The following is a 19,918-nucleotide window of genomic DNA, read 5'->3' on the forward strand; positions in this document are numbered from 1 at the left end:
AATAGCAGGAAGCTTAAATCAAACTGCATAGAATATTAAAAGGTAAGAGATTATATATCTGAAACTATAATCTTTCCTTAGAACATCTCCCTACATACTTTACAGCAGTCTGAGAGAAGTTCATGCTGCCCATTTTAAGATGCAGGGAATACGACTGCTTATAACTGATCTCTGTAAGCCTCATATGTGAATTGTACATTTTTCGTAATTGTAATCTGCTCATGAACCTTCAAGTGCGTTTTAATGACAACCAGGAAAATGCGGCAAAAGGCACATCCTCTTAATAGACAACTGTAAGTAAAACAAGCATAAGATCATATAGTCATCTACAAGTTAACTTGTTGACTAAACTTGCATAAATAAATGCAAATAAATAAAAATGTGCTTTGTGCTTTTTCTTATCTTGTTTTCCCCAATTCTTTGGCTTTATATTGATGGTAAGCAATGTCAGAGCCCTCAAGTGCCAACACTCATCTCACTACAGCAATAAACAATACTCCTAATACATTAATGTAATGTACTTTTACAACAGCCTCTGTCAGATTGAGAGGCAGAGGCGTTTGTGGGGCAGGGATGGAGATAGCCGATGTTTCCTGAAACTGGGGCGTGTCGCCCCTGTTTTCCGGGAGTGGTGAGGCCAAGGTCTGCATCTCAGACGCAGATTTCTTGGCCTTGCAAGGCCCCCTGCGATGGCCAGCCTGAGTAAGCTGATAATCGCAATGCTGATACCAGGCTGCAACGCAGTTGCATTGCTGGGATCGCAAATGCAGTAAGGAAGTGTTTAACACCTCCTCCTGCATTTGCATTACTATGGATTGCATTTGTAAAGCTGCCTGCAAGCAGCTTTACTAAAGTGATCCATGCTGAATGAGGGCCTAAGATCGCAGATAAGAGAGACCTTGATAGGGAGTCTCTCCCGCCTGATCGTTAACTCAGCATGGCAAAATATATATATATATATATATATATTACAACCTACACATTTATCTTTACGGAAATTTTTGTTGTTTTAAGTATTAATGCCACTGGTTTGAGCTATTGTCTCATTTTATTTGTTGTCTCAAACTATAATCTCATGTTTGTTCCTTTGTCCAATATATGTCAATATTCAGAAAACAGCGTTATACTGCAAAATCTTCAAGTTAAAAGTATGTCTACTTATAATATTATAAGACGCTTAAATATACTTTGTTGTGCTCAGCAAGGCCAAGCCCCAGACCCGAAGCTTCGGGCTTGGAGTATGCAACTAGACCAAGTTTGTAAGTAAGAAGACTGCATTTCATGCTGCACATTTGGTAGAGGGTACTATGTTTTCAAATACCACTGAATAATTACTTTTAAAATGCATCTTTATTAGTGCTACCCTACTCCCACCTATACTTCTAACATAAGTGTTTATGCTGTGTTGTCAATGAATGACATTAACAAATACAATATATACTTCTGATGCAATTATTTGGGGTTTTGCTCCTAAAGTAGACCTGAAAACAAGAGAATATTCCACATATAACACAAAAACATAATATAACTGCACCATAGTAGTATCTCCTTACCGTAGTCTTGTCACATCAATCTCTTTCTGTGCCAGCTCAGCTTCTTTAACAGCGACTTGTGATGACAGGCCATTTATTCTGTTGTGCATGGCCTCCATCTGGTTACCAGCATCTTTCAAGTTAACTTTTAGAGCCTGCAATATAAGTAGTGTGAAAAATTATTACTATTATACTGTACATATCTGCCCAGTTGACTTAGGTGTTAATCCATTTGTGACAGCTACCATGGACAATTTCAAGGAAAATAAATTAATAATATACAAATAATTGTAGAATGTCTTTTCCATGTCCTCAATGCACGCGCAGTGGAAGCCTGGGCGTGCCCAATAGCTCCCACTATGAGGGAGTTGGGACAGACCTGGAAGAGGAAGACTGTCTGCCAACTTAGTGTAAAGAATGGGAGCAGGGGGAGGTGGGCAAGGTTGGAGCAAAGGAGGGGAGGGTTTGTGAAGTGGCAGACCTGACTGAACAGATAGGGTGGGGCAGCAGAAAAAGTTGAGGGTGTCATAGAGTGGAGTGGAGTCTGAGATGACCTGGCATGTGTGTCAGGTCCAATAAACTACTGTAGTTGTACATTTGAAAACTAGTTTCAAATTAATACAAAGGAAATTGCTAATTTCAGGTAACCTTTGCTTTTACGAACTTCTACACATTCCATCATGAATCACTTTCACAATGGCTCATTTGACACAAGTTGCATCGCTACTCTCATAATCATGTCACATGTAACTATTATACACATGACTTCTAAAGAGGACAAGAGGAGAATTTGTCCATAGCAACCAGCTTCTGCTTACAGTACCATTTATCTATTACATCCTACAAAATGATAGGTGAATTCTGAAATGTTTCTAGCCTCTGTAGTAGCAGAACCGGAGGTGTACGGAAGGAAGACCTACTGTAGCTGTATTAGTCATGCAGTTATGCAGCTAGGCACCCTGTTTTCTGTGTGCGTGTGTCTTTGTTTCCCAACAGGCTGTGTATCTAATGAAATAACCTGACATTAAGTTGAGCTTTTTCTTTTTGAAGATAAAACACATGAAATACTAGTATATTCAGGATAGCTACAGGACTGGTGTGTTTCTGGTATGTTCATTACTGCAGGATGGACCCTGAGTGCATTATTACAAATCTGCCAGTTTACAAAGTATTCATGAAAATGCACGGCCTGATGCTGAGTTGCAAGGGAATCGGGCATACCTTGAATCAAAGAGTATCCCTGTATATACTGTATTTGTGAGCATCTTGCAATAGCACTGCCTATACATGTGCATGTAGTTTGTGATTAGGGATCAGCGAGCACTTGCGATGACCCTATATTACAGTAGGTGCAAAAGATATGCCTCCAAACAGGTAAGGTATTGCTTGTGTCCAACTCTGTGCAGCCTGTAAATGTGTCAACACATTGCCAGTGATCTAGTAAGTACACTTTCTTACAGCAAAGTTACGCATCTTCAGATTTAAGTAGTGCATACAGATGTATCCACATTCATCCTTGCTGTGATGCATGCGTGCGCATGCACCGCGGCATGAGTCTAATTTTGGCAAAGTGCGTATAGCCGCGGGTGCTATCGTACTATTCATTTCCTATTGGCACATATCATCAAACCCATTCACGGACACACTTTTCACAATCGCTTTACCTGAACATGGCTACATCTGCATGTCCATTTCTCGAGAACTTTTAATGCAAATTCACACAAGACATGCTTTGCAAATGGGAATATGTTCTACTCTGCATCAGTCATTTGGAAACAAATTAGTTTTTTTCACAATTTGTTTGTCCTCTTTACAAGAGATGGATAAAGATGGAAAAACCGGTAAATCCTTTTCTCGTAGTCCTTAGAGCAGGGCTGGCCAAACCGGTCCTCGAGATCTACCAACAGTACATGTTTTCCAGGCCTCCTGGAGATCTGTAGAATTGTCAGTTAGGAATGAATGCAGCACATCTTAATTAGTAATGACTACACCTGTGTACTAGCTAGGTGGTCTGGAAAATGAGAACTGTTGGTAGATCTCGAGGACTGGTTTGGCCAGCCATGCCTTAGAGGATGCTGGGGTACACATTAGTACCAGGGGTTTAGACAGGTCCACCAGGAGCCATTGGCACTTTAAGAGTTTGAGAGTGTGGGCTGGCTCCTCCCTCTATGCCCCTCCTACCAGACTCAGTTTAGAAACTGTGCCCGAGGAGACGGACATCTTCGAGAGAAGGATTTTACACAGATAGTGGCAAGATTCATACCAGCTCACACATACAAAGCACATCAAGCTAACTAGCTTGAAACGCAGCAACGAAAACAAAGAACCTAGGCGCTAATTTTTACGGGAAAATTAAATATATTTATATATATATATATATACACATGCAAGTGTGCACATGTACATCCAATTTAATCGTATCTCTTTAGTTCCCGTTCGCTGCTGCAAACAAACTTCTGTATGTTTGTAATTGTATATAAGAAATAAGAAAAAGATACAGCAGCGCCTGGGATCAACAGAGCATACAATATAGCACAATTAGTCAATTAATTACACATGCAAATATAAGTCACCGAGTGTCAAATCAATCCAACCCAGTCAATAATGCACATAAATGTTTTAATATAACACAATGGAATTGTATTTAAAATATACTGTGCACAGTATTAAATTAGAAAGATGCTTTGAAAAAGCCAAAAGAGAGAACATATAAAACATAAACATAAAAATGTGTCCACTATTGAACACAATAGTATAGCATATATGATATCACGGACCTGTCTCAGTTAGAAAATGTGATCATTAAGAAACACTGTTGCGCAGTTTAACTTGAAACAATGACTATGAGAACAGTGTATAGTCCTCAACAATGTATAGTAATAAATAAATTCGGACAGATATCTCAGTTTGTCAAGTCCATATATATAAAAAATAATAATAATGAGTAATGTTCTGTTAAATGATGTTCATGCAGAGAAAAAATGAATATGAATACTTGTTCTCTGAAACATATACGTGTGGCGTCCCACCGTATTGTTACCTGGTGAGTAATAAAAAAAAAAAAGGAACCGATAGTCAGATTAACCACACCTCGTGTGGCTGCTGAATAGATAGAGAATATCGAGACCGCTGATCCCTGGTTGATTGACAAGGGGAAAGGTGTGAATACTGAACGCCAGACTGCGCTGGCCTGAGAAATCACCTTATGACGTTCTCACCGGAGATTCCGTCCCATAAATGGTGCAGATGATGGCCGCCAGACTGCGCTGGCCCGAAGGATCGCCTCACACCGCTCTCACCGGCGGACCCGTCCTGCGGCGAGGAGGAGTCAAGCTGGAATTAGACACCTCACGTCGACCCACCGGGTCAGATGGAAACGATGAGGCCGATGTGCTGCAGCGGAGATCGGCTTGCTGTGTCTCATAAGCACCGATCTGAGCTTTCGTGTCGGTTCAGACCTCTGAATATCAGGCAAGAGGTTTTGCATGTATCAGGTGTCCCAGGTGGGAACAATGAGGAGGAGTCCTAACGCGTTTCGTCACGCCCACGTGACTTTCTCAAAGGTATGACTCCTATGGCCGGGTTCTGATTTATATACCCCTTCCATACAGCACCTGTGTAGTATTTTTAATCACAGTGCAAAGCTGTTCTCAACCTTAGATCTAATTGCGCACAATTGTTATTCGTGCTTTAGCAAATAACCACAGTAATGTATAAAAAACAGAACAAATTAGTGATAGTTAAAAACTTACATTATACTATACATTGTTTTCCAATCTATATCCTAGAATAATGACACTCGGTGGCCTAACCCGATAAAAGTAATAAGAATTTGAAGTAATATAACACTAATAAAAATACATAAAAATATATAGCAATTATAAACACAGAGAGAAAAAGAGGTAACAAAAATACGAGATAAATAATATAATAGACATATATTCTATATGCATTTGAACAGAGATAATTAGATCAAAAGCATTAAAATAAGATCCTGGGTAGTAATATACATTCCTGTACCTAGACAAAAACATTATGTTGTATATAAATATATATAAATATTGTTATATTCCTACATGTGAATCGGACATAACTATACTATTATAAATTAAATTTATACATAAAAATTTGGAGAAAAATTATATTAAAATATAAAATATATATAAATGTATAATTGAATAAAAATTGATATAAAATATCCATATATAGTGTGTTGTAAGCAAAAGAGAGAGGAAAAGGAAAAGGAAAAAAGCAAACAAAAACGGAGTTTATGGAGACACTAAACAAAATGAAAGAAAGAATGGAGGATGAGGATTATTAGCTATATGCTGTGAGTGATAGAAATATTGATAGATCAAAGATCTATATCAATATGTTCATTAAGTCCCTCTGGAACGAGGGTCCCTAACCTGTGTATCCAATAATTTTCTCTCACGCAAAGCTTTCTAAATCTATCCCCACCCCTCAATGTTGGGCTAATAGTTTCAATACCCAGCAATTTCAAATCCCGTAGGTTCCTACAGTGAAATTCCGAGAAATGTTTGGATAATCCATGTGTAAGGATACCCTTCAGAATGTTGCGTCTATGCTCGAGAAAACGTACCTTAAGTGGTCTTGTAGTTCTACCTACATATTTCTTGTTACAATTGCACGCCGGTGAGAGCGGTGTGAGGCGATCCTTCGGGCCAGCGCAGTCTGGCGGCCATCATCTGCACCATTTATGGGACGGAATCTCCGGTGAGAACGTCATAAGGTGATTTCTCAGGCCAGCGCAGTCTGGCGTTCAGTATTCACACCTTTCCCCTTGTCAATCAACCAGGGATCAGCGGTCTCGATATTCTCTATCTATTCAGCAGCCACACGAGGTGTGGTTAATCTGACTATCGGTTCCTTTTTTTTTTTTTTATTACTCACCAGGTAACAATACGGTGGGACGCCACACGTATATGTTTCAGAGAACAAGTATTCATATTCATTTTTTCTCTGCATGAACATCATTTAACAGAACATTACTCATTATTATTATTTTTTATATATATGGACTTGACAAACTGAGATATCTGTCCGAATTTATTTATTACTATACATTGTTGAGGACTATACACTGTTCTCATAGTCATTGTTTCAAGTTAAACTGCGCAACAGTGTTTCTTAATGATCACATTTTCTAACTGAGACAGGTCCGTGATATCATATATGCTATACTATTGTGTTCAATAGTGGACACATTTTTATGTTTATGTTTTATATGTTCTCTCTTTTGGCTTTTTCAAAGCATCTTTCTAATTTAATACTGTGCACAGTATATTTTAAATACAATTCCATTGTGTTATATTAAAACATTTATGTGCATTATTGACTGGGTTGGATTGATTTGACACTCGGTGACTTATATTTGCATGTGTAATTAATTGACTAATTGTGCTATATTGTATGCTCTGTTGATCCCAGGCGCTGCTGTATCTTTTTCTTATTTCTGAAACGCAGCAACCTCTGAAACATTACTTACCAAGTAACAATGCAGTACTCAACTAAAACGAAGATGTACTGAACCAAATAACGATAGCAGGAAAACGAAGCGCTGGGCGGGTGCCCAGCATCCTCTACGGACAACAAGAAAAGGATTCACTGGTAGGTAACCAAAATACTATTTTCTCTTACATCCCAGAGGATGCTGGGGTCCACATTAGCACCATGGGGATGTACCAAAGCTCCCAGAACGGGAGGGAGAGTGCGGAGGCTCCTGCAGAACTGATTGACCAAACTTCAGGTCCTCAGAGGCCAAAGTATCGAACTTGTAGAACTTTGCAAACGTGTTCGACCCAGGCCAAGTAGCCGCTCGGCAAAGCTGTAAAGACGAAACACCCCGGGCAGCCGCCTAGGAAGAACCCACCTTACGAGTAGAGTGGGCCTTAACAGACATAGGACACGGCAATCCTGCCATAAAATACGCATGCTGGATAGTGAACCTGATCCAGCGAGAGATTGTCTGCTTAGAAGCAGGACACCCAAATTTCTTGAGATCATACAGGACAAACAGAGTCCGATTTCCTGTGACGAGCAGTCCTCTTCACATAGATCTTCAGAGCCCTTACAACATCCAAGGACTTTGAAGAAATTGAGAAGTCAGTAGCAACTGGCACCACAATAAGTTGGTTGATATGAAATGCCGACACAACCTTTGGAAGAAGCTGCTGACGTGTCCAGAGCTCAGCCCTATCTTCATGGAAGATCAAGTATGGGCATCTACAGGACAAAGCCCCCAACTCCGACACACGTCTAAAAGAAGCTAAGGCCAACAAAGTGACAGCCTTTCACGTGAGAAACTCGACCTCAACCTCCTGTAGAGGATCAAACCAGTCCGACTGGAGGAACTGCAACACCACATTAAGATCCCAGGGCGCCGAAAGCGGCACAAAGGGAGGTGGATGTGCAGAACTCCCTTCAAAAAAGTCTGAACCTCAGGGAGGGCAGCCAACTGTTTCTGGAAGAAAATGGATAGGGCCGAAATTTGGACCTTTATGGATCCCAACCTCAGGCCCATATCCACACCTGCTTGCAGGAAGAGGAGAAAACGTCCCATCTGAAACTCCACCGTAGGAAACTTCTTGGACTAACATCAAGATACATATCTTTTTCAAATACGATGGTAACTCCTTTCCTAGCCTGTATCAGGGTAGGAATAACCTTGTTCGAAATGCCCTTCCAAGCTAGTATCCGGCGTTCAACCTCCATGCCGTCAAACACAGCCGCGGTAAGTCTTGATAGGCGAATGGACCATGCTGCAGCAGGTCCTCCCGTAGAGGAAGAGGCCTCGGCTCTTCTAGCAGTAGATCTGATGTGAATGGCCAAATATTCTCTGTAAAAGCGCTGTGGAATGTGTGCGCTATATAAATAACTGGTAGTAATAATAATAATAATAATAATAATAATCCGCTTACCAAGACCTTCTTGGCCAGTCTAGAGCAATGAGGATCGCATGAACCCTTGTTCTCCTTATGAGCTTTAGCACTCTTGGAATGAGTGGATGTGGAGGAAACACGTACACCGACTGGAACTCCCACGGAGTCACTGGGGCGTCCACTCGACCTGGAACAATACCTCCAAAGCTTCTTGTTGAGACAAGAGGCCATCATGTCTATTTGAGGTATACCCCAAAGATTTGTCACCTCCGTGACCACCTCCGGATAGAGTCCCCACTCTCCTGGATGGAGATCGTTTCTGCTGAGGAAGTCCGCTACCCTGTTGTCTACTACTGGAATGAAGATTGCTGACAGCAACAGAGGATGATTCTTGTCACCTCTGACATTGCAGATCTGCTTTTCGTTCCGCCCTGTCGGTTGATGTAAGCCACTGTCGTTACATTATCCAACTGCACTTGAATGGCCCGATTTCTCAAAAGATGGGCCGCTTGGAGAAGACCGTTGTAGACGGCTCTTAGTTCTATAATGTTTATCGGCAGGCCAGCTTACAGACTTGACCACCTTCCTTGGAAGGTCTACCCTTGAGTGACTGCGCCCCAGCCTCGGAGACTTGAACCGTGTTAGAAGGATCCAGTCCTGAATCCCGAACCTGCGGCCCTCCAGAAGGTGAGGTAGTTGCAACCAACAGAGGAGTGAAATACTGGCCTTTGGTGACAGACGTATCTTCTGGTGCATATGTAGATGGGAACCCGACCACTTGTCCAGGAGATCCAGTTGGAAACCTCCCATACTGTAAAGCCTCGTAAGAGGCCACCATCTTTCCCAGAATGTGAATGCACTTAAGAACCAACATCCGGGCTGGCTTCAGGACATCCGGGACCATTGTTTGTATCACCAACGCTTTTTCCTCTGGAAGAAACACACTCTACACTTCCGTGTCGAGGAACATTCCCAGAAATGACAACCTCCTGGTTGGTTCCAAATTTGATTTTGGAAGATTCAGGATCCAACAGTGTACCCTGAGCAGGTGGGTCGTGTGCAGGATGGACTGTAACAGCTTCTCCTTGGACGGTGCCTTCATCAGCAGATCGTCCAGATATGGAATTATGTTCACCCCCTGTCTGCGGAGAACAATCATTTCTGCCATCACCTTGGTGAAAACTCTTGGTGCTGTGGAGAGGCCAAATGGCAGAGCCTGGAACTGGCAGTGACAGTCCAACAGTGCGAATCGGAGATAAGTCTGATGCGGCGGCCAAATCGGAATGTGAAGGTACGCATCCTTGATATCCAGGGATACCAGGAATTCCCCCTCTTCCAGACTTACTAACACCGCCCTTAGAGACTCCATTTTGAACTTGAACTCCTTCAGAAAGGGATTTAGCGATTTTAGGTTCAGAATGGGCATGACCGAACCATCCGATTTCGGTACCACAAAAAGGTTCGAATAGTAACCTTTGTTTTGCAGATGAGGAGGGACCGGTAAAATAACCTGTGCCTCCACCAACCTCTGGATGGCTGCTTGCAGGACAGCCCTGTCTGCCAGTAAAGCTGGCAAGCCTGATTTGAATTATTGGTGAGGAGGGAGAATTTGAAATTCCAGCCGGTACCCCTGGAACACAATATCTTGTACCCAGGGATCCAGGCCGGACGACACCCAGACGTGAGTGAAATGTCTAAGTCTCGCCCCCACCGGCCCTACTTCCAGGCCGCGCAGTCCACCGTCATGCTGAGGATTTTGGTGTACCTGAAGCAGGCTTCTGTTCCTGGGAACCCGCAGCAGCAGGTTTCTTGGATTTCTTCGTAGCAGGTGCAGCTGAGGGAAGAAAAGGTGACTTACCCGCTGTAGCCATGGAGATCCACGAATCTAATGCTTCCCCAAAGAGCATGACCTGTGTAGGGTAGGGTCTCCACACCTCTCCTGGATTCCACGTCGGCAGACCACTGGCGCAGCCAAAGTTTCCTACGAGCTGAGACCGACATGGAAGAAATTCCTGCAGCCATGGAACCCAGGTCTTTCATGGATTCTACGAGAAATCCTGCCGAATCCTGAATGTTACGCAAAAACAATTCAACATCAGATTTATCCATAGTATCCAAATCTTCAAGTAATGTGCCTGACCACTTTACTATAGCTTTGGCAATCCAAGCACTGGCAATAGTGGGACGTAACATAGCCCCTGAAGCCGTGTACATGGATTTGAGTGTATTATCAATTACGATCAGCCGGCTCTTTCAAGGCAGTGGATCCTGGAACAGGTAAAACCATCTTTTTAGAGTCTGTATTCATGCGCGTCAACAATAGGCGGGTTTTCCAATTTTTTCCTATCCTCCACAGGGAAAGAAAACGCCACCAGGACCCTTTTAGGGATCCGGAATTTTTTCTAATGGGTTTTCCCATGCTTTTTCAAAAATAGCATTTAATTCTTTTGACGCAGGGAAGGTTAGCGAGGCTTTCTTATTTTCAGTAAAGTAAGCCTCCTCAACGTGCACAGGTGTTGTATCAGTAATATTCAACACATCCCTAATGGCCTCTGTCATCAACTGCACCCCTTTTGCAAGAGATGCTGCCCATCACCGTCCTCAGTGTCAGAATCGGTATCCATGTCATCTTGCATAATTTGTGCAAGAGCACTTTTTGGGAATATACAGGCTCCCTTGCTGGTATCTATGCTAAAACAGTGCAATCCTGATTACATGGAATGGGATCATCCTGAGAGGACATATCCTCTGCAGCATATCACACAGAGTCCCTGGACATAGCTTAATGGAGACCACAGACACTCTACACACACACACAGGGGAGGGCAGACAGAGTTTCACCCCTAAGAGTGGCAAGAGAGACACAGAGATTGGAGCCAACCCACACACAATGCTTTTTAGGTAAAAGGGAGACCCCCAACCAGCGCTGACTGTGCACCTTAATAGGTTACACAGCCTGTATACAGCCCTGCCCCCCCCCCCCCCCCTCTTCTACAACCACCTGGTACCGTGAGAGATAGCTGGAGTTGTTCTGGAGGGACTTGCTCTTCACTGACAGCGTTGTGCAGGCAGGAAAATGGCGCTGAACGCTGCTGGGTCCGCTCTGAGGAGAAGCTTCACCCCCAAAATGGCGTGGTCTTCCCGCTCTTCACAGGATTATATTGACTTGAGGAATCATGCTAGCTGAGATCCCGGGACCCCTACAGGCTGTGTGACCAGTGTAGGGTGTAGGCGCTGGCTCAGGGCGCCCCTCACAGCGCCGCACTATATACCGCTGAGCCCTGGAGCGCAGTCAGTACTGCGCTCCATACCTTGTTGCCACCATCTTCACACCGGCCCCCTCACTCGCCACCAATCTTCTGGCTCTGTAAGGGGGTGGCGGCATGCTGCTGGGGTGAGCGATCCCTTGTGGCGGGGAACGATCGGTCCCCTCAGGAGCTCAGTGTCCTGTCAGTGGAGAGAGTGGCTCAGACTCCGCAGGGCGGACACTACTCACCCCCCCTTAGTCCCACGAAGCAGGGAGGCTGTTGCCAGCAGCCTCCCTGTAAAATAATAAACTCTAAAAAAAACTTTTACCAAAGAAGCTCTGTAGAGCTCCCCTAGCTGTGACCGGCTCTTCCGGGCATATTTTCTAAACTGAGTCTGGTAGGAGGGGCATAGAGGGAGGAGCCAGCCCACACTCTCAAACTCTAAAAGTGCCAATGGTTCCTGGTACTAATGTGGACCCCAGCATCCTCTAGGACATAAAAGAAATAAATGTAATCAACTGAGTGGCAATTTAATTGGCTCTATATCATATGAGTATATTGCTATAATCTTATCTTCATAAATATACAGTATAAATACTGTTAACATCAGATCTCTTTAAAAAGTGAAGGTTCAAACATAGTTATGGCACAGCATATTAAGCATTAAGAGTTTAACAAAATACCTGAAAACATTGGGCCTAATTCAGATCTGGTCGCTGTGCTGTAAATTTGCGGAGGTCTGTGATCAGATAGTCGCCACCCATAGAGAGTGAAAACCTGCCCGTGCAACTGTGCAAATGCATGTGTAAGCCATGCGAAAACTTTGCCAGGCAGTGGACATCTGCAAATCCATTTGCAACTCACTCACCATCGAATCATTTTACCATACTGTGCAGTCTGTGCGTTGCCCAAGACTTACTCCTCCAGTGCGATAGAATCAGGCTGATCGGGCCGGAGCTGACGTCACACAGCCTCCCAGAAAACGCTTGGGTACACCTGTGTTTTTCCTGGCACTCCCAGAAAACGGACAGTTACCACCCACAAACGTCCACTTCCTGTCAATCACCTTGCGTACGCCTAGCGATCAAAATTTTCGCACCATTCTGCCGTTGTTTGGCGTCGCACCTGCAAATTGCGGTGCATACGCATGCGCAATCATTAAATAATCGGCCGCTGTGCAAATTTGCACAACAGCGATTAGGTCTAAATCGGGCCCATTATTCAGAGGTGTGCCACAAGATCATTTGTTTCATACAAAAATATAAAATAGTAGAAAAAAGATAAAATAAAAAAACATGTTATACTGGACACTGCTCATAAAAAGCAAAAGAGAAAAATAATAAGTGACATTTCCTAGGGGATCTAGATATTTGGATTCATAGCATATGTATTCTATAAGTTTTCTGTGAGAATAAAGTCTGTTACACTGTTTAATGATTAGACTTTAGAATGGCTATTTGATGTCAGCTTCCTGCTTTGCAGCATCAATTTTTAAAGAGCTGTGGGTTTTAAGTATAGGAATTTAAATGAATGCTGGTCCCAACTGGCATGTTTGAATACATAAGTTGTTATCACAGCAAATAACACGAAGCATAAGTGCACGTCAAAATGTAGTTTGAAAAATCATGTGAGGGAATCCAGCCGCTCTACAGCATACCTTAATTTTGGCATCAATGCCAGACTTCTCTCCTTTCCACTGTGCCTCCTGCTTCCTTGCTCTCTCCAGGTCACTGAGTAGGTCAGCACAACGCTTGCTTAAATTCTCCTTCTCCAGCTCCATATTTTTAAAAATGGCTGCCCTCTGCTCTTCTTTTTTTTGTGAATTCTCCTTAGTGTTCTGTATGACAAAGTAAGGTCTGAAAATTACATCCCCGCAAAATTATTACACAGCGCTGATCAACCAACCAACAGTTTCTCATTAAGTGTCCGTGGCAATGAAACCTACATAGGGCTGCAGATAAAGCAGTGATTATACTATTTTTTTTTAGTCATGCAGGTGGGACCTGTTTCTTGAACTGCTTGACAGGTCTGATGAGCACACATATGCAAGGAACCCTTTAATTGATCAAGATGCCTTTGATGATGTCCCCAGCTATTTTTGAGACCCGCACAGACATTTCATTCCAGATCTTGGGTTTATCAATTAATAATACCAGTCCCATCAGAACGTAATTAAAAAAAAGCCACATATTCACACTACTTTCACTTGCTCCATATTCATCATTAAGTATTTATTTGAAAGTTATAAGCTTAAGATTCTTGACTTTAAAGGATTGCTCAGGGTTGGCTGTATGAGGAATAACTGCAAAGCAGAGTGAGGCCTCAGGCAATTCTTCTGCAGCGTATGTCCCTTTCTGCGGCACGCCGGGTGACACAGCTTGAAGCACAGCACTTCACAGTAAGTCAACTGGAAAAACATATACAAGACAAGGTACCTTAAGCTCCTGACTTTTATCTTTTAATTTTTGTTGGAGGTCATCCAATTCTTTTTTGAGTAAAGTATTTTCATCATCGACAGCAATCTTCCTTTGTACTAGGTTGTTTATCTCCTGCTGTCGTCCTGATGCTCTCTATAAAAGGAGAAGAGAAGAGAATACACAGTATCACTGAAGTACTTCAGAGAGTTCCCTACTAACATTTCTTATATGTCACTGAATCACAGAAAGTAGGATTTAAATAAAAGCCAAAACATTCCCCAGCAAGCACATTTTCAATATAAATATTAGCAAAATTATCTCTCAATACATGTAGCCTTGAGGTATCAAAAAGCTGCTATGGAAACGAAAATATTAAATCCTGGAATGCTAGATATAGAAGGATATTTTCTTAAACAGTTTTTTAATAAAGCATTTCACATTTTGCCCTACTGCAGAAAATTACAGATAGTGGCACATACACAGAAAATAGTTTTTAAAGATAAGTCCGTCATTGGGAACATTGGACCTGATTCATGTTTGTAAGTAAAGCAAAAAAAAAACAAATAACTGGGCAAAACCATGTTGCACTGCAGGTGGGGCAGAGGTAACATGTGCAGAGATTTAGATTTGGGTAGGTTATATTTTTTCTGTACAGGGCAAATACTGACTGCTTTTGCATGTAGCCCACAAATACTGGAAAGCTTTATCTTTACACTGCAATTTAGATTTCAATTGGACACACCCCACCCAAATCTAAATCCCTCTGCACGTTATACCTGCCCCACTTGCAGTGCAACATGGTTTGTCCAGTTGCTTGCTTTTTTGCTTTACTTACAAGCATGAATCAGGCCCATTATCCCACAATCTATTTTGTAAAAACATATTCCATACCATATACAGTATCTTATCACTAAGTACTTTACACTCTTTAGAAGAATGCATCTAAAAGTACCTTTCACATACAGGTCCACATTCTATGCCTAATGCTGGTGGTTTTAGATAGATGAATGCCTATAATCCCTTTAAGGTGGATTTAATTTATATATTGGCACATATGAGACATGCCCTTGATTTCTACAGGACCTAAAATTTCTTATTTTGACTGTTAAAACGTAAAAAGATCTAATACTGTTACTTAAGTTGAAACAATATAAATTTACTTTGGAAACATGTAATGAGTAGTATTCATATGTAATTTATTTATACAGAGGTGTCCTGTTACAGTCTTGAGTAGCGTACGCAGTGCGACCTCCGTATCCCAAGATTCACTGGTGCGAGCGTAAGTACGCACGCTTGACCCTTCCGCTTACACGGGAAAGCCGCAGCTGCAAATGGACTGTAACCTCCAGCAGCATATCGCATCATGGGAACAAATGCTGCAAGAAGCAGCACATATCTCCCAACATCATGAGTGCCCAGGTCGGGACTCGTGTGCACGCTGAAGGGGGTGTGGCCACTGCAAAAGGGGCATGGATTTGCAAGAATGCCGCTGTTTTGTGAGCCACACCTCCTGATAGAGGCAGTCCTCTTCACATATATACCGAGAGCCCTTACCACATCCAAAGACCGCTCTTTGGAGGACAAATCAGAAGAGATAAAGGCCGGAACCACAATCTCTTGGTTAAGGTGAAAAGATGACACCACCTTGGGTAAATAACCTGGGTGAGTTCTAAGAACTGCCCGATCACAATGAAATATCAGAAAGGGTGGACGACAGGGCAATGCGCCTAAGTCCGACACCCTTATAGCAGAGGAAATAACCAATAAAAACAAGACTTTGGCCGTTAGCCATTTAAGGTCCACCGATTCAAGAGGTTCAAATACTCTTGCATGGCATTCAGGACAACAGACAGATCCAATGGAGCCACAGGAGGGACATAGAGAGGCTAAATCCGTAAGAGATCCTGAGTGAATGTATGAACATCAGGTATAGACGCAATCTTTCCTGAAACTAAACCGGCAAGGCAGATATGTGAGCCTTGAGGTAGGACAGAGGAAGGCCTAAAGTCCAGGCGGCGTTGCAGAAAGGCCAGAATTTTGGAAGTTCTGAATCTGTATGCATCATAATTCTTATCAGCACACCAGGTGACGTAAGAGTTCCAGACCCTGTAATAATTCCGGGCAGATGCCGGTCTGCAGGCTTTAAACATAGTTTGGATGACCGCATCACAGAAGCCTTTGGTCCTCAGGAGTGATGCTTCAAGAGCCACGCCGTCAAAGCCAGTCTGGCCAGGTCCGGATAAAGACAAGAGCCCTGTACGAGGAGGTTTGGGCGCTGAGGAATTAGAAGGGGACGCTCTGTCTATAGACCCTGCAGGCCTGAGAACCAATGCCGTCTGGGCCACACTGGAGCAACTAGAAGTAGAAATCCAACTTCTAGTTTGAATTTCCGCAGGACCCTGGGCAGGAGGGACACTGGAGGGAACACGTAGGGCGGCCGAAAGTTCCTTGGAATTGCCAATGCGTTCACGAATGTTGCTTGAGGATCCCTAGTCCTTGATCCAAAGACCGGAACCTTATGATTGTGTTGGGATGCCATCAGGTCTACATCTGGTAAGCCCCACTAGGAGTTTAAAGACTTCTGGATGAAGACTCCACTCTCCAGCGTGCACGTCCTGGCGACTTAGGAAGTCCACTTCCTAGTTTAGGACATCCGGAATGAACACTGCCGATATAGCAGGCAGATTGCGTTACGCCCAACAAAGGATTTTTGACACTTCCATCATAGCCATGCGGTTTCGAGTGCTGCCTTGATGTTTTATGTATGCCACCGTTGTGGCACTGTCTGACCGTACTTGATCCGGTCTGTTCTGTATCAGAGGCAGGGCAAGAGTCAATGCATTGAAAACCGCCCGCAACTCCAGAATGTTTATTGGGAGGAGTGATTACTCCTTGGCAAAGTGACCCTGAAAAGAGTGTTGCTCAAACACCACACCCCACCCCCTCTGACTGGTGTCCATTGTCAGCAGGACCCAGGCGGGGTTCCGGAAGGGACGGCCCCTGCTCAATTGCTGGCCCTATAGCCACCAGGTCAGCGACAGACAAACCTCCGGAGCCAAAGTGATCATGTGAGATTTGATTCGATGAGGTAGGCTGTCCCACTTGGAAAGGATTTACCTCAGTAGAGGGCGGGAATGAAATGGAGTGTACTCTACTATGTCAAATGCCGACACCATCAGGCCAAGTACTTGCATTGCCGAGGTTATCGACACCCTGGGACGACAAAGGAAGCATCTCATCCTGTCTTAAAGCCTCAGGACTTTTTCTGGAGACAGAAACAGTTTCTGACTGTGTGTGTCTAGGAGTGCTCCCAGGTGCACCATCCTCTGAGCTGGGACCAGCGAGGATTTCTTCTAATTGATTAGCCACCCATGGGCTTGTAGGAAGCTTACCGTCAGTTGCAGATGACTGAGGAGGACATTGCAGGAGTTTGCCAGAATCAGCAAGTCTTCCAGATACGGTAGGATCCCAACTCCCGATGATGGAGATGGGCCGTCATTACGGCCATGACCTTGGTATAGATCCGAGGAGCCGAAGCCAGTCCAAAGGGAAGAGCCTGGAACTGATAACAGAGGTCGCCAATATCAAACCACAGATACTGCTGATGCGACATGGCAATAGGTATATGCAGGTACGCATCCTGTATATCCAGGGATATCATATAGTCTCCGAGTTCCATATCCAGTACAATTGAGCGCAGTGTTTCCATATGGAACTTGGACACTCTCACAAACATGTTCAGTGATTTGAGGTTGAGTATAGGCCGGAAAGAACCATTGGGTTTCGGAACTAGAAACAGGGTCGAGTAGTAACCTCTGCCTCTGTGGAACAGATATCCGGCACTACCACTCCTGTATTCAGGAGGGAACTCACAACCTTTTGCAGAGCTTGCGCCTTTAACGAATCCAAAGGGATAACCGTGGTGAAAAACTGGTGTTCCTGCAACCATGCATCTGAAGTGGTCTTTAACCAGACCTGGGTGAACTGTAGAAGTTGGCATCCCACCCTGGTGTCCCCCAGAGGGAGGCCCGCCCCGTCATACGGCAGGCTTGTCTTGTTTAGAAGCAGGCTAATGGGCCACCCAGGATTGTTTAGCCTTGGGCTTTGTGGTTTTGGGATCACGAGACTGTCTCAGGTATGTCTGACCTTTTGCTTTCCCTTGAGGCCAAAAGGAACGAAAAGTGGTACCTTTTGTCTTCCGTGCAAAAGGATTAGTATTTGGGAGAAAAGCAGTCTTAGCAGCTGCTCAGACACAATTTTATTAAGGTCTTCCCAAAACAAAATGTCCCCCTTAACGGGGAGTACCTCCAAGGTCTTTTTGGAGTCTAGGTACACCCTCCATGACCTCAACCACAGAATAAGGTGAGCCAGGACAGACGTAGTCGATCCCTTGGCTACTAACACAACTGCCTCAGAGGACGCCTAATGAATGTAATGGGCAGCGGTGGGAATGTGAGACAGGTATTGTCTGGCATTGTCAGATATATCCTCGGGCAGCTCTTCCTCTAATGCCTGAACCCATGCTTCAATACCCTTTGCAGCTCAAGAGGCTGCAATAGTGGGTCTATGTACAGCACCTGAAAGGAAAGAAATAGATTTCAGGCATCCCTCCACATGCTTATCTGTTGGTTCCTTCAGTGAAGTGACAGTCAGACTGGATGACACCACTAGGCAAGTGACACGAGAATCCACCGGCAGTTAATTTTCCCACTTGTTACATAACTTTGCAGGGAGAGGCTAGCAAGCCAAGGCCCGTTTAGACAGACGGAATTTCTTCCATGGATCAGACCAGGGTTCCTGTCTGATATCCACCAAATGGTCAGAATGGGGTAATAGATTTTTAACCACCTACCTTCTGCCATTTAAACGCATCAGTTTTCTTAGCCACAGTAGTGGAATCCTTATCATCAGTAATTTGTAGGATCTGCTAAATAGCAACCACTAGGTCAAGGATATCAGTTTGCAATGTGTACCCAGTATGTTTATGAAGGCAGCCCAGGGTGGCTCCTGAATGGTTAAAGGAGATGCGGACTGACTGGGAGATGTGACACACAGTGCACAGACCATCATACAAAACTTCCCCCTTTGGTAAATCTTTGGCGCATGCTCTGCATGATGCAGGAGCGTCCACAGACTTGCTGCCCTTCTTGTCAGACCTTGTACACAATAGCAACAACAGACCGGTTTAGTACGATAAAGCCAGACAGAGTAGAATACCTGCAAATAAATCCGTTAGTATATGACTGAATACACAGTACACAACACCTGCAAATAAATCTGGTATTATGTGACGGAGTACACAGTAGAATACGCGATAGGAAAGCGATTTAATGGCGTGTCCCACCTGGGGGACCCTCTTACCTCATCCCCGTAGCAGCCACGTGAACCAGGAGAGTGTCTGCGACCATGTACCTAAAGCCGGAGCGTCTCTGCCGCAAATATCCAGGAACAGGCCGCGGGAGTATGCGACGCCGCTTGGGAGGTGCTGGAGCCGCATCACTGAATGTCACACTGACATATCAGCGCTGCGGCCCTTGAAGTCTTCTTAGAAAGCTTTTCAGGGCTGCCCAGTGCAGCCTCCTGTTAAGTGACCTGCTGCTGCAGGTACCAACTCGAAACTGAGCTCACAGTGCCTGAAGGCAGGGTTATGGAGGAGGCCCCAATGCATTCTGGGACAGCCTAAAGCTTTAGCCTGTAGGTGTCTCTGGATCAAGATCCACTCTACACCCCGATGTTTCCCTGTGGATCATAATTTGCCCTGCTGCAGAAACTCTGTTATGCAGTGCTCCAGAAAGAAACATGTTACAACAATGCATCTC

At 44.0% G+C, this 19,918-nt stretch overlaps 1 protein-coding gene across 1 annotated transcript in view; it reads right to left on the reverse strand.

The window, feature by feature from the left end:
* The window catches only part of CNTLN (centlein), a 761,842-nt gene that overhangs the window by 594,817 nt on the left and 147,107 nt on the right, over positions 1-19,918 (reverse strand). Inside the window, exons 4-6 of the mRNA XM_063954396.1 lie at positions 14,118-14,252; positions 13,340-13,519; positions 1,554-1,687 (exon numbers count right to left, since the gene is read on the reverse strand). Coding sequence (XP_063810466.1) covers positions 1,554-1,687; positions 13,340-13,519; positions 14,118-14,252 — 449 coding nt within the window. The remainder of the gene's footprint in view (positions 1-1,553; positions 1,688-13,339; positions 13,520-14,117; positions 14,253-19,918) is intronic.

Source organism: Pseudophryne corroboree, chromosome 1, assembly GCF_028390025.1.
Source record: "Pseudophryne corroboree isolate aPseCor3 chromosome 1, aPseCor3.hap2, whole genome shotgun sequence".
Classification (NCBI taxonomy): Eukaryota; Metazoa; Chordata; class Amphibia; order Anura; family Myobatrachidae; genus Pseudophryne; species Pseudophryne corroboree.